This window comes from Pan paniscus, chromosome 3 (assembly GCF_029289425.2).
Source record: "Pan paniscus chromosome 3, NHGRI_mPanPan1-v2.0_pri, whole genome shotgun sequence".
Lineage (NCBI taxonomy): Eukaryota > Metazoa > Chordata > Mammalia > Primates > Hominidae > Pan > Pan paniscus.
The window spans coordinates 39,291,321-39,306,295 of record NC_073252.2 but is presented as its reverse complement, the minus strand read 5'-3'; the positions used below and the strand labels follow the sequence as shown (position 1 = coordinate 39,306,295).

The following is a 14,975-nucleotide window of genomic DNA, read 5'->3' as shown; positions in this document are numbered from 1 at the left end:
CTTAGAGAATTTGTTAAATACAATGCAATCACCTCTTGCTTTGAGGTAAGGCTGGTAGTGAGGTGGGTAGTGGCTTAGGACTTTGTCATCTCATTTTAGTGCCTATACAAATGTCCATCTGTCAGAACACTGAAAGGAAAACTTCAAAATTTTTTTGTTTGTTTGGCTTGTTTTTGAGATGGAGTCTTGCACTGTCACCCAGGCTGGAGTGCAATGGCACATCTCGGCTCACTGCAACCTCCACCTCCTGGGTTCAAGCAATTCTCGTGCCGCAGCCTCCTGAGTAGCTGGGACTACTGGCACACACCACCATACCTGGCTAATTTTTTGTATTTTAGTAGAGACAGGGTTTTACCATGTTGCCCAGGCTGTCTCGAACTCCTGAGCTCAGGCAAACCACCTGCTTCGGCCTCCCAAAGTGCCGGGATTACGGGGGTGAGCCACCATGCCTGGCCCAGGAAAACTTTTATTTTTCAGACACTATGATAACGAGTTCGCATTTTTAGGTGCTTTAACATAGAGAGGTGGCTTGCAAGCAAAATAGCTATGTGGACACTGATGATCAATTTTGATATGGGGTGATTTAGCATAAAGCATTAATTATAAATAATAACAAGTCTCAAATAACTGGCTGATAGGTCTTAAATCATATATATAACTGGACTTAGGGCTTAAATACATGTCAGAAAAAGAGATTCTTATCTTTCTGAGCTCCTTGGGTGTCATTCACAACTATTTTTGCCATAGTGGGAAGCTGATACTAGGTAATCATCTAATTTCCAATGAAATCTTGTAGCTCTCAATCTTATCCCTTCCTCCCTCCATCAAGTGATCTCACTTAAGAAACAGGATAAAGCCCACACAATCTAAGTCCTTTTCTTCTCTTTCTCTTCACTTAAAAACTCCCTGTACCTTTCTACACTCAAATTCTCATCTTTTCCCAAGCCTTGGAGGGTAAGATCTTTCTTCTAGTCTGAGGGTGACCAGTCTGCTTTTTTTTTTGAGAGGGAGTTTTGCTCTTGTCACCCAGGTTGGAGTGCAATGGCGTGATCTTGGCTTACTGCAACCTCTGCCTCCCAGGTTCAAGCGATTCTCCTGCCTCAGCCTCCCAAGTAGCTGGGATTATAGGTGCACGCCACCATGCCCAGCTAACTTTTGTATTTTTAGTAGAGATGGGGTTTCACCATGTTGGCCAAGCTGGCCATGAACTCCTGACCTCAGGTGACCCACCCACCTTGGCCTCCCAAAGTCCTGGGATTACAGGCATAAGCCACTGCACCCTGCCCCCAGTCTTTGCTCTTAATTCTGTTTCCTGCCCTTTTCTCAGAAAGGTGCCCTTCAGTTTCACTTTTTCTTTCTAGTATCTGGAATCTCTCTCTACCCTCTTCTTGTCATCTCTATTGTGGAGCAAAAAAAAAAATCCTTGGCTCTAATTCTAACTCCACCATTATTTGCTATGTGGCCTTGGGTTAGCTGTTTAACTTCTGTGTCAGATTCCTCATCCTGTACAGTGTGAAAATACCAGAACTCAACCTTATAGGGTTGTTGAAGATTAAATTCTTTACAGTGCCTAGAACAGAGCCTGGCCTGTAAGATATGCTCAATAAATACTAACTTTCTATCATCATCATTTAAAAACTGCATGCCTCTCTAGCTCCTACACTCTATTCTTCTGTTTACTTTTTTTTTTTTTTTTTTTAGATGGAGTCTCGCTCTGTCACCCAGGCTGGAGTGCAGTGGCACGATCTTGGCTCACTGCAATCTCCACCTCCTGAGTTCAAGCGATTCTTTTGCCTCAGCCTTGTGCCTCAGCTGGGACTACAGGAGCATTAATTTTTGTATTTTTAGTAGAGACAGGGTTTCACCATGTCGGCCATGCTGGTCTCGAACTCCTGGCCCCAAAAGATCCGCCGACCTTGGCCTCCCAAAGTGTTGGGATTACAGGTGTGAGCCACCATGCCTGGCCTCTTCTGTTTACTTTTGAAACTGTGTGCTGGCTTCTGCTTCTATCAGATTTTCAGAGGGTCCCACAACTTTAAAAATGACAAATCTTCATTCTTTCTTACACTGTTGAAACTCCTTACTCCTCCCTTTAGATGCTCTATTCCATTGTCTTCTGAGAACTTCTCTCATCATTCCTTTCCTGTTTTCTTCAGAGACCACACCTCCCAATTCAACCCAGTAAGTGTGTGTATATAAAGAAAGATCAACAAGACTTGGCAATATCTCTTGAATCCATCTACATTGAATGCTTCAAGCCTTGCAACTGAAGCAATCCTCTAAATACTTTTCCTTTTATCCAGCCCTCACTTCCCCTGCCCCTAACCCAACCTATGCGACCCCAACTGCATCATTCTCTTGGTTGAAAGTTTCTGCTGGCTTCTTGTTACCAAACTCTTTAGCTTGGCCTTCACACATCCCCATTCTTTTAAAAAATCATTATTATATGATTATTTTTAAGAGACAGAGTCTTGCTCTGTCGTCCAGGCTGGAGTGCAGTGTTATGATCATGGTTCACTTCAGCCTCAACTCCTGGGCTCAAGCGATCTTCCGCCTCAGCCTCCCAAGTAGATAGGACTACAGGTGCGTGCCACCACACCTTGCTAATTTTTCAAAATTTTTGGGGCTGGGCATGGTGGCTCATGCCTGTAATCCCAGCACTTTGAGAGGCCAAGGTGGGTGGATCACGAGGTCAGGAGTTTGAGACCAGCCTGGCCAACATGACGAAACCCCGTCTCTACTAAAAATAGAAAAATTAGCTGGGTGTGGTGGCGGGCACCTGTAATCCCAGCTACTGGGGAGGCTGAGGCAGGGGAATCGCTTGAATGCGGGAGGTGAAGGTTGCAGTCAGCTGAGATCGTGCCATTGCACTCCAGCCTAGGTGACGAGAGCAAGACTCTGTCTGAAAAACAAAACCAAAACAAAAAAACCCACAAATTTTTGCAGAGATGGCGCCTCACTTTGTCACCCATGCTGGTCTGGAATTCCTGGCCTCAAGCGATCCTCCCACTTTGGTCTCACAGATCTCCATTCTGACCCCAATCTTCCTCTCCAGTAAGCACTCCTTCTCCTCTCAAGCACAGATCCTTATAACCAGTCATACTTCAATATGTATTACACAATTCTGCTTTGGTGACATTTCTTTCACATTTTCTCACAATTTCTTCTTTCCAATCTTTTTGAATTGGATCAATTCACTAAGGCTTGGTTTAAATCCCACTTCATTCTCACTAAAGCTTTCCCCATAACCACTTTCTTTTTTCTCTCTTATCTCCCGTATCACTTGGCGCCTGTACCACAGGACACTAAATACCCACTGCCTTGTGTGGTGCATTCTCCTCTTGCACATGTAGATCTTACCTACCCAAGACCTCAGGTTACATGACCATGGGTCTTCTCAGAAGCTTTCTTTTCTTTTCTTTTTTTTAAGATGGAGTCTCACTCTGTCACCCAGGCTGGAGTGCAGTGGCACGATCTCTGCTCACTGCAACCTCTGCCTCCTGGGTTCAAGCGATTCTCCTGCCTCAGCCCCCCGAGTAGCTGGGATTACAGGCACGTGCCACCATGCCCGGCTAATTTTTTTGTATTTTTAGTAGAGACGGGGTCTCACCATATTGGTCAGGCTGGTCTTGAACTCCTGACCTTGTGATCTGCCCGCCTCAGCCTCCCAAAGTGCTGGGATTATAGGCATGAGCCACCGTGCCCAGCCTAGAAGCTTTGTTTTCTTGACCATACTTATCATGGCTCCTTGTATACAAGAAAATCTTGGCTCAGTTAAACATTTATTGTCTTTTATGTACCAAGTACTGAACTGGGTGACACAAGCACAAATTCCTGATTCTGTTCTTGGTGATGATGGAAGCAAAGATCTCAAAAGATCATTTTTAGAAGTGCTAGACCCTCCCAGAAATACACAAGGGTGAAATTCTTTCTGTTAGTAAGACTGCCAGATCAGGTTTCTTACTCAGTGTAATTTAGGGTTGCCATCTTCATTAGGTTATCAGGACTTTAATCTGCTCCCAAATATCAATGGGTTGAGTATTTAAAAATCCGACTGCTCATACATGGGCAAGTTGTTCAAAGTTTTCTGACTACTATCCTTGTTTTTATTTTCCAGTCTCCCCTCCCATTGTTACAGCCCTCCTGTAGTCCTATCAGCTTTAATCAGGCTAGAACACTTCATCATGCAAGTGGTAGCAGATAATTAATAATTTCTCTGAGTATTAACTTACATCTCAAAGGTAATTCTGGATTTTAATTATGTTATAAAATTAAACATTGCCTCTTTTTCTCATCGCTAATCAAAACGTGATTGTCATATTTATGCCATATATTTCAGTATTGGACAAGATTGAGGGGATCTGTTTTACCATAAGAATTGTTTTAATAAAAAGAGAGTCAGTGTAATAATGAAACATGAATGCCATACCTGGGTCCACTCATTTGTCTGGGGATCATAAGCCTCCACGGTATTAAGGTATGCCTGTCCATCATACCCCCCAACAGCATATAACTTATCACCAAGTAAACAGACCCCGACTGCATCTCTGCTGATGCTCATGGATGCTACTGCAGTCCACATGTCTGTTTTGGGATCATATCTGAAAGAAAATTTTAGAACCGGAGCTGACATTATTCTTAGAATATTTATGTAAAAACAGTTTTGTTCTTCAAGTCTATCTTCTGACTCATTATCTACTATGTAATCAAATACATTTGAACATATTTTAAAGAAAAATATCAGTATTTCTCTGAAAACTTTAACTTACAGTATTATATTAACAGATCCACTTAACAGATGTATAACACTTAAAAGGAGCTAATGTCAATACTGAAGACTGCTTTCAGACCTTAGATTACCTACCGAAAATTTGGGGAAAGCAATGCATTAAGCTCTGTGTAAGATGACTTACACCCTCAATCATTGTAGCTGTCCATTTTTGGGCTGTCTTGCTCCTTTCATGAGGTGTCTTAACTAGAATTGCCCAAAGTTGTATAGCTAAGAGCAGATACATCATGCTAAGATGACTGATACTGCTCCTAAAATCTGTTGTATCAATGAACAGCTTTCCACTGAGTGTAGTACAACAGCAAGCCCATAATTCATGGGGCCAAGTATATAAACACTTCCACATTCCTTTCCTGGATTACAACATGCAACGAGCAAAGGTCTGAATTGTTTTCCCCCCAATATAGTGAAATGCAGTTGTAACTTTCCTGCTTTCTCAAACAACACCAATACAGAAAGCACTTGTTATGGTTTGGATGTGTTTCATCCCCACCAAAACTCACGTTGAAATTTAATTGCCAATGTAATAGTGTTGGGAGGTGGGGCCTTTAAGAGGTGATCAGGTTGATAAGATGGATTAGTGTTTTTCTCCTTGGTTAGTTCTTGTGTGAATGCATTAGTTCCTGTGAGAGCAGACTGTTATAAAGCGAAGTTGCTTTGCATTTTTGAATGCCGACTTTCCCTTCCAATTCTCCAACACGTTCTCCAAATATATGTAAGTATCAGAGACTTATATATATCTTTTTTGTTCCTAGTTTTTCTTCCCAGGAAATTACCTTTCCACACAGTCTGAGAGTCTGGAAGTCAAGTTGGATGCGGGAGCATCGTGCCCCCCTATAGCATACAGCAGTCCATTCCAGGTCGTCACTCCTACGCCACCTCTCCTTTTTGACATCTGTGCACACAGTGTCCACTTATTAGTATGAGGATCAAAACATTCTACTGATTTGAGACAAGAACTTCCATCACGACCACCAACTGCATAAAGTCTGCAAAAAGAATATATGAAATGATAAATAAGACATGTGCCATTATGCTTAGAACAAAGAGGCTCTTCTTATGTTGTTATTTCATTGAATTTAAGGTGCCATCAGTTATAAAACACACTGTCAATGTGTGTGTCATTAAAAAAGTATGCTATGTTTGAAATGACACATGTAAGTATCATATATCACTCTGTATATACATGAAAAGGAAAACAAACTGCACATGAAGGCAATGACAACTGTTTCACCACTGCCATCTCTTTGACAAGTCACCATTGGTTGTAATATGCATGGAAATTCACAGGTGTTAAAATATGTCTTAGAATAGACAAAATATGGTGTATAAATATACCATGGCTTTTTTTTTAATAGTTAAGACTTTATTATCAAGGAAAGAAGCTAACCTTCTCTGAGCACCTACCATAGGTTAGGCACTTCACATGTATCGATTTAATCATCACAGTGATATGAGAAACTGTTTGAATCCCTGTTTCACAGTGTAAAGAAACAAGGGTTCACAGAGAGTAAGAGACTTGCACAGGGTCACCCAGTAAGCAGCAGAATTGGGACACATAGTTTCATTAATGAACAGTTGGACAGTCAACACAGTCATGTAGAATGTACTTGTAATAGTGAAATAGGAGAATACAAATATAGCTTGAAACAATGGCATAAAAAGTAACATTTGTTATGTATGAACAATGATCCTTCATTAATTTAAATTACTGCAGAAAAGGATATAGGTTATCATGTGAGCGACCTAAATGTTACCTAGTAGATCAATTTAAATTCATTATCAATCAATACACTGCACTAATTTGAAAGTCTTTTACTCTGAACCTAAAAGTTTGTAAAATATTTTAAATATTTGAACACAATATTTCTTGTTAAGCAAAAATCTTCTTGTACTTACTATTCATTTGGGAAGCTCTCCATAAATATTTTTTCTACTAGTTTTTTAAAAGAGTAAATTTACGTTGTTGCTCATAGAAAAGATTATACATTTTGAATTTACAAATGTTAGTTAATACTTAACTGTTTTTATCATTTCTCAAGAAATAATATTTTAAGTATCCCAAATTTCTGCCAATTAAAACTCTAGTTATTTATATTTGGGTAAATCTACATACTTAACCACAGATTTCCTAATTAAGGTATGCCACTATGTCACTGAAACTGTTTCTTAAATAATAAGATGACCATATCTTAAACAGCAACATATGGTTGTAGCAATATCTTGTTCTAAACTTAAACTATATTAATAGTATGGAAATTGAAATTTATTTGAAACTTACCTATTAAAATTTATCATAAAACTTTTTATCTGTTAAAAACTTTTATCTATTAGTAACTTGTTTATGTTCTAGTTCTTAATATTATTCTTATCATCAACTAATACTTGGTAGAAGAGTTATCTAAGTATGGATCACAGAACATGAGAAGCCTTTAACAATTAAGGAATATCAATGATTTAAAATAATTCACACATGCATATGTGTGTGCACATGTGTGCACACCCACACATACCCACACACAATAGGCTTTAAAGCATCTTACCCTCTTGAACAGTGGACTCGTGGGACTTTATTGTAAAGAATGGCATAGTACAATGATTAAGAGCATGAACTCTGGAACCAGACTCTGTGGGTTTGCATTCTGGTTCTACCACTTACTAGTGTGACTATGGACAAGTTATTTAACCTCCAACTGAATTTCATCATCTATAAACCCTGCCTCACAGGATTCTTAATAATTAAATTTAAAGTACTTTGAAGACTGCCTAGTACATGATAATCATGGCATAGACATTTACAGAGAAAAATTAATTACGTCTCTGTGTTCTTGTAGAAAATAGCACTTACAGGAGATCTTAAATGTACAATGTTTATATTCAGCTAATATTAAGGGTTAAAATCAATTGGTAACACTTCCTAAATAATCATTATCTCAAGCAATGATTTTCAAGCTGTGTTCTAAGAATAGGATTCTATGAAGAAATTGAGGGAGTCTAAAAAATGGTTCATTTGAATTTCAAATTTTAAAAATTATTTTTAATTTTCAAAAATATCACCTGGCTCAATTAAATGCCATGTAAGACTCAGAACTCATCTCTCTTCACCACGATAGTGTCTATTACAATAAAAAGAGAAATATTATGTCAAGTTGTGAAAGTATTGTACTACCTATATATACTTAATAATAAGATTTAGGTCTTGCCTGACTTTTAAAATTATGATCAAGAATGCAAGTAGGCTGGGCACGGTGGCTCACACCTGTAATCCCAGCACATTGGGAGGCCAAGATGGGAGAATTACTTGGGCCCAGGTATTTGAGACCAACCTGGGCAGCACAGTGAGATCCCATCTCTACAAAAAAATTTTTTTTTAAATTAGCCAGGCATGGTGGTGTATGCCTGTAGTCCCAGCTACTCAGGAGGCTGAGGTGTGAGGATAGCTTGAGCCTGGGAGGGAGGTTGAGGCTGCAGTGAGCTGTAATCGTGTCACTGCACTCCAGCCTGGGCGACAGAGCTAGACCCTGTCTCAAAAGTAAAAGGAATGCAAGTAATTGGCAGATACTGTTTGAGATTCAACTTAGAAAAAAAATTATTACTACTTTCAAACTGGGCAATTTAACTGAAGAATTTCCTGAAATTCCAATTAAATTACTCTAGTAGTTAAAATAACTGTTACCATTTCAGCCTCTTATCTGTGGATCAAGATTTTCCTCATATTAGACAATCAAGACAAAACACAGAAATAAGCTGTGTTCTTTAGTTTATTCTTCTGTTCTTCAGCACTTACTCTTCTTCACAGATTTTTATAATAAGTAAATATGATATGCTTGAACTTGTAATACATTTTAAATAAGTTTAAAATAAACTTGAACTTCCATTTGCCTTTTAAATGTTGAGGTATTTTTAAGATTTCATTTGAAAGAGAGATTCAACTGCTAAAAATATTTGCCAGCCAGTGGCTTAAAGGTAGCCTGAGCAATTGGAAGTCTAAATAAGGTTTCTTTCTGTCAAACATGGTAGGAAGAAAAATTTTAACACCTTAAAAATTTTAAGATTTGGGAGGCCAAGGTGGGCTGATCACTTGAGGTCAGGAGTTTGAGACCAGCCTGGCCGACATGGTAAATAACCCTGTCTCTATTAAGAATACAAAAATTATCTGGGCATGGTGGCAGGTGCCTATAATCCCAGATACTTGGGAGGCTGAGGCAGGAGAATCACTGGAACTCAGGAGGCTGAGGCAGGAGAATCACTTGAACCCAGGAGGTGGAGGGTGCAGTGAGCTGAGATTGCCCACTGCCCTCTAGCCTGGGAGATAGAGCAAGAGTCTGTCCACTTCCCCACCACCCCCTCCAAAAAAAAAAAAAAAGAAAAAAAAAAGAAAAAGAAATTATAAATAAGTTAAAATAGGCCAGGCGCAGTGGCTCATGCCTGTAATCCCAGCACTTAGGGAGGCCGAGGTGGGTGGATCACCTGAGGTCAGGAGTTCGAGACCAGCCTGGCCAACATGGTGAAACCCCGTCTCTACAAAATATACAAAAATTAGCTGGACATGGTAGTGCACACCTGTAGTCCCAGCTACTTGGGAGGCTGAAGCAGGAGAACCGCTTGAACCTGGGAGGCAGAGGAGGCTGCAGTGTGCCGAGATCATGCCACTGCACTCCAGCCTGGGCGACAGAGTGAGACTCTCTCTCAAAATAAAGAAATAAATAAGTAATAAGTTAAAGTAACAAAAACCACAAAAATCAAAGCTCTTCATTTTACAGAATAAAAAAATTGAGGCACAGAGAAATGATTTGCTCTAAATCACAAAGCAATGATAAGAAAAGATGCATCGTTGGTTTTTTTCAACCAACCACATACTTTCTACTTACTCCAGATTCTTTAGTTATACTATACATTCAAAATCAAATTTCTTAATAGTTAGTAGATTAGAGATCCTTAGCTTCTGATATGATTAATTAGGTTGTCTCTGAATTATATTCAATTAACTGTACTTTAGGTGGGTTAAGGATTGAAATATTTCTCATTAGAGGGCAAGAAAAGGTAAGTAAGTAAGATGTTTCTATGCCTAGAAATCTAAGCTACGGTAGGTCCGGAAATCAGGTTTTAGAGAAGGCAGTTATTCTTTTGTCCTCTATTAGAAATAAGGGCTAAGAAATATGCTGCTGAACAAAAATTAATCCAATGAATCAATCCCAAAGGTTTAAACCAAAGGGTCAAAACCGAGAAGATACTGTTTCATTTTCTTTTTTTCTCATTTACTAGATTCTTTAATGGCTGACTCTTACCAAAGAGTTTAGAAAGATACCTAGTGATGAACTTTGAAGTGATTTCTTTAGCTAAAATAAATGAGGGGAGGGGCATGGAGATAAAAAAACATCTAAAAAGTGATTTCCATTTATCCATCTTATCACATGTAATAGTGCTTACAAAAAGTATCAAAAAATAGAACATAACTGACAGGTCCTGAAGAAACAAGATCTTAGGTCCTAAAATATAAAAAATTTCACTATTTTTTTCATTTTTCTTATAATAATCAATAACACAATTCTATACATAATTTTAATTCTATTTTAACCTTGATTCATTTCTTTTTCTGGAAACAATGATAAAGCATTCTAAATGAGCAAAAGGTACCCCACAAATAACTTTCTTTAACAACCACAGACAGCTTCATTTTATGGAAGAAGAAAGGACTGAAAAAATATTTACTCTCTGAGTAACTGAGAGCTATTAGTGATGGCTCTACCTATATTTGTTTATTCAGAGCAGACAAGAGGTAAGAGAGTACCTCTTTATAAATCCATTCTAGTTTTCACCAGTTTTCCAAGATAAGAAAGAAAAGAGGTAAAAGTCAAGATAAATCAGTAGAAAAGATGGAAGGAATTTTTAGAGAAACACTGAGAAAGACTACACTACTTTTAAAAGACCATATATACTTTTAAACATAATATAGATAATATACTTTTAAAGTATATTATTTTAATATAGATATACCAGATTTTTATAGTACAACTTATTAATATTGAACATTAATATAAAATGTCTTCACTCAAAATGATAACTAGAAATGTATAGTATCTGCACATTAAAATGAAAGCCTAGCTTAACAACTATTAAAACAATATATTTACAACTATTATAGAAAGAGACATTGTTTTAAAAGTTTCTTCAAATCACTGTAAGTATTTATGTATATCTTTAAATTAGAAATGATATAGCTTAATAAATTTGGTGTATTGCATTTTAAATGGAACTTTAAATATTTCCTTACTTTCCACTTAGTACTGCCACACCTACTGTACTCCTAGGGGTAGACATAGTGGCAACAAAATTCCACTGGCGAGCCTGAGGGTCCCATCTTTCCACTGTGTTCAGATAGCTCCAGCCATCATGTCCTCCTACGGCATACATGGGACCTTCCAGTACAGCCACACCTATGAGGAGACAGGAAACAATTAACGACTTCAGATTGGCTGCTGTCTTAAAAATCACATTTTAATTGAAGTATAAGTACAATAAGCCTTAAACATACAAATAGAACTGAGTAAACATTTATGATGCAGACAAGTGTCCTCCTCACTATTCTTAGTAGGTCGGTGGGTGGGTGGGTGGGTTGAAATAGCACGGTAGTTCTGATTTTAAAATTTCTAGAGACTGGCCAGGCACGGTGACTTATGCCTGTAATCTCAGCGGTTTGGGAGTCCCAGGTGGGAGGATCACTTGAGGTCAGGAGTTTGAGACCAGCCTGGCCAATATGGCAAAACCTCTTCTCTACTAAAAATACAAAAATTAGCCAGGCATGGTGGCGGGCACCTGTAATCCCAGCTACTTGGGAGGCTGAGGCAGGAGGATCGCTTGAGCCTTGGGGTCAGAGGTAGCAGTGAGCCAAGATCATGCTGCTGCACTTCAGCCTGGGCAACAGAGTGAGACTCCGTCTCAAAAAAAAAAAAGAAAAAAAAAAAAAGAAAAAAAAGAAAAAAGTTCTAGAGGCTGGGAACGGTGGCTCAAGCCTGTAATCCCAGAGCTCTGAGAGGCCAAGGTGGAAGTATCTCTTCTGAGGTCAGCCTGGGCAACACAGCAAGAGTGCCATCTCTACAAATTTTTTTTTTTAAAATTAGCCAGGCGTGGTGGCATCACCTATAGTCCTAGCTAAGGTGAAAGATCCCCTGAACTCAGGAGTTTCAGGTTGCATTGAGCTATGATCACACCTCCAGCCCAGATGACAGAGTGAGACGCTGTCTCTAAAAAAAATTAAAAGTTTTAGAGGCAATATTTTTAGGTACAACAGTGGAAAATTATTTTAAAACTGCACCAGATGCATACACTGCTACTATTTAAAACATTTTTCAACAATTTGGATTTAAGATATATTTGGAAAAGTATTTTTATACCTTCCCCCCTATTAATTCAAATTCATGAGATTTTACTATAGTTAGATTTGATACCATAATCTATTGGTATGATTCATCAGCAGGGAGCTGAGCTAGACTCATTTGTTAATTTATTCAACAAATACCTACTGCATACCTACTAAGTACCGGGCACTCAATAGAATATAATGGGTAAGGGCTGTGCCCTCATAAATCTTATAGTCAGGAAATAGACATAAAATATATTTTAAATTAACAAGTGCTAATTTAAAAAGTGGTGCAGAGTAAAAGGATAGAGAGGGTCAGGGGAGACCTTTCTGATAAGGTAACATTTAAGCAGGAATGTGAATGAAGTTGGGAAACCAGATTTGGAGATAGCTGGGGAAAGAGAAGGTGAGGCAGAGGAAACGGCACGTGCAAAGGTCCTGAGGTATGCTCACTGTGTCTAAGGGACAACAAGGTGGCCAGTCTGGCTAGGCAGGGTGAGTGAGGGGAATATGTAAGAGATGGGGGAGAGTGTGGAGCCAGATCATGCAGGACAGTCAGAGACTGCAGATAAGGACTCTGATCTTATCTCTTGTAAGGACTTCGGATCTTATTCTGAATGAGATGGAGAACGGTCTCCATGATGGCTTTGAGATGGCTTTGAGGTAGAGGGATTTGAGAAGAGGTGCGACATGATCATGGCCAGGTGAGATAAAATATGTCACTTGGGGGCCAAAAGAACCCCTGTATTACAGATATATTTTAATTTGTGAAATCACAGCCAGATAAGAAAAATACTCATCATTCATGCATGATCCAAATCAACAGATTGTTCCACTCATATGTTATATATTGTGCCCCACCAGTACTAGCTTTTGGAGATTTTATATGTGTGTGTGTGTGTGTGTGTGTGTGTATACATATATACACACATATATGTATATATAAATATGCATGCATGTTATTTATATGTATATATGTGCATATACACATTTTATATGTGTATATATAAACATATAAATACACATTAAAATATACATATATAATATATACACATACTGTATATACATGTTTATGATATATGTATATCTCTCTAATTTTACATATATACATATATATGTAATGCATAATATGTCAAAGGGGGCAGAAAACTTAAGGGGTTCACCTAATTCAACCCGTTAAAAAATGACTTTGAAAATAAATTTTAAGCCTGGTGCAGTGGCTCACAAGTATAATCCTAGCACTTTGAGAGGCTGAGGCAGGCAGATTGCTTGAGCCCTGGAGTTTGAGATCAGCCTGGGTAACATAGTGAAACCCTGTCTCCACCAAAAATAAAAAAATTAGCCAGGTGTGATGGTGCATGCCTATAGTCCTAGCTACTAGAGAGGCTGAGGTGGGAGGACTGCTTTAGCCCAGGAGGAGGAGGTTGCAGTGAGCCAAAAACGTACCACTGCATTCCAGCCTAGGTGACAGAGCAAGAACCTGTCTCAAAAAAAAAAAAAAAATTTAGCAGAACTCCTTTTTTAAATGAAATTTTCATATAATTACCACATATGAAGAGATAAAAGGAATGTTTCTTAAAAGTTTATTTTAGGCCAGGCGTGGTGGCTCATGCCTGTAATCCCAGCACTTTGGGAGGCTGAGTTGGGTAGATTACGAGGTCAAGAGATCGAGACCATCCTGGCCAACATGGTGAAACATGTCTCTACTGGAAATACAAAAATTAGCTGGGCGTGGTGGCACGTGCCTGTAGTCCCAGCTACTAGGGAGGCTGAGGCAGGGGAATCACTTGAACCCGGGAGGCGGAAGTTGCAGTGAGCCGAGATTGTGCCACTGCACTTCAGCCTGTCAACAGAACGAGACTCCGTCTCAAAAAAAAAAAAAAGTTTATTTCTTAAGTTCAAATTTGTAACAGTTATTTAATTATAAGGTAACTTAATAAGAACATTGCTGCTTTGAATGACACAAAAATTTTAAATTAGGGCTTAAAGAAGACAGTTTTGAGCTATGTGATCATTTTCCTTTCAACTTGCTGCAGTTCAATAAAGTCTTTTGTATGGCACCTAGAACTAATGACAGTATTCAATGCACAATGTCATTTGCACAAAACAGCTGGACTATGAGCAATCACATTCTATGTACTATATCCATAAGGATTTAGCCTGTGTTAGAATTATATTTTCTTCCCCATGGTAGGGGAGGGGAAGCACGCAGTTGACTCACTCTATTTACCCTGGATTTTATGGTCAACCCAAATTTCTAAGTCTCATTCATGCTTAACTCACATTTTCCCAGTCTGTGCCTATATAATAGTTGATTTTACGGACTCAGGAGTAATGTTTTACAAGTTTACTGTGTTAAATTTCATATAGTTAATTTTAAGCTCCTTCTCTGTGTCTTTGCCTTAACCCTCTGGTTTTATTTCCTTATCAAACTTAAGATCATCTTTCACTGAGAACTAATTACAACTAGTGGAAATCTATGTCTCTTTGATCTTTTACTGTACCCACCACCATACCCATTTCAATCTTCATCCCTAGAGAGTTTTCATTACTGTCAATTGTTATTTGGGGGAAGCCTCTACTCTGGTGGTATTAATAAATTGAGTATTGTATAAACCATACTATCTAAACTCAACCATACCTTCACTGGTATTGATCCTTTTTTTTTTTTTTTTTTGAGATAGATGTTTTGCTAGGCTGGAGTACAGTGGCACAATCACAGCTCACTGCAGCCTTGACCTCCCAGGCTCAAATGATTCTCCCTCCTCAGCCTCCTGAGTAGCTGGGACTATAGGCACAAGCCACCAAATTTTTTAATTAAAAAAA

At 38.6% G+C, this 14,975-nt stretch overlaps 1 protein-coding gene and 1 long non-coding RNA gene across 16 annotated transcripts in view; one reads left to right on the top strand and one right to left on the bottom strand.

Moving 5' to 3' along the window:
- KLHL5 (kelch like family member 5) overlaps positions 1–14,975 on the bottom strand; it is an 80,494-nt gene that overhangs the window by 6,237 nt on the left and 59,282 nt on the right. For 5 of the 10 annotated variants that reach the window (XM_063603520.1, XM_034958455.4, XM_034958458.4 and 2 more), the window contains 3 exons: positions 11,064–11,226; positions 5,566–5,778; positions 4,430–4,601 (listed from right to left, as the gene is read on the bottom strand). In XM_063603520.1, coding sequence (XP_063459590.1) covers positions 4,430–4,601; positions 5,566–5,778; positions 11,064–11,226 — 548 coding nt within the window. Of the gene's footprint in view, positions 1–4,351; positions 4,602–5,565; positions 5,779–11,063; positions 11,227–14,975 lie in introns of those variants that run through there. The other 5 variants (XM_063603518.1, XM_063603519.1, XM_034958456.3 and 2 more) reach the window with 1 other exon arrangement.
- LOC129397581 (uncharacterized) overlaps positions 1–14,975 on the top strand; it is a 119,903-nt gene that overhangs the window by 64,792 nt on the left and 40,136 nt on the right. The window contains exon 3 of one of the 6 annotated variants that reach the window (XR_008625121.2): positions 12,747–12,853. The exons of the other annotated variants lie outside the window; for them this stretch is intronic. This is a non-coding gene — a long non-coding RNA (uncharacterized LOC129397581). The remainder of the gene's footprint in view (positions 1–12,746; positions 12,854–14,975) is intronic. 6 annotated transcript variants of the gene reach the window in all.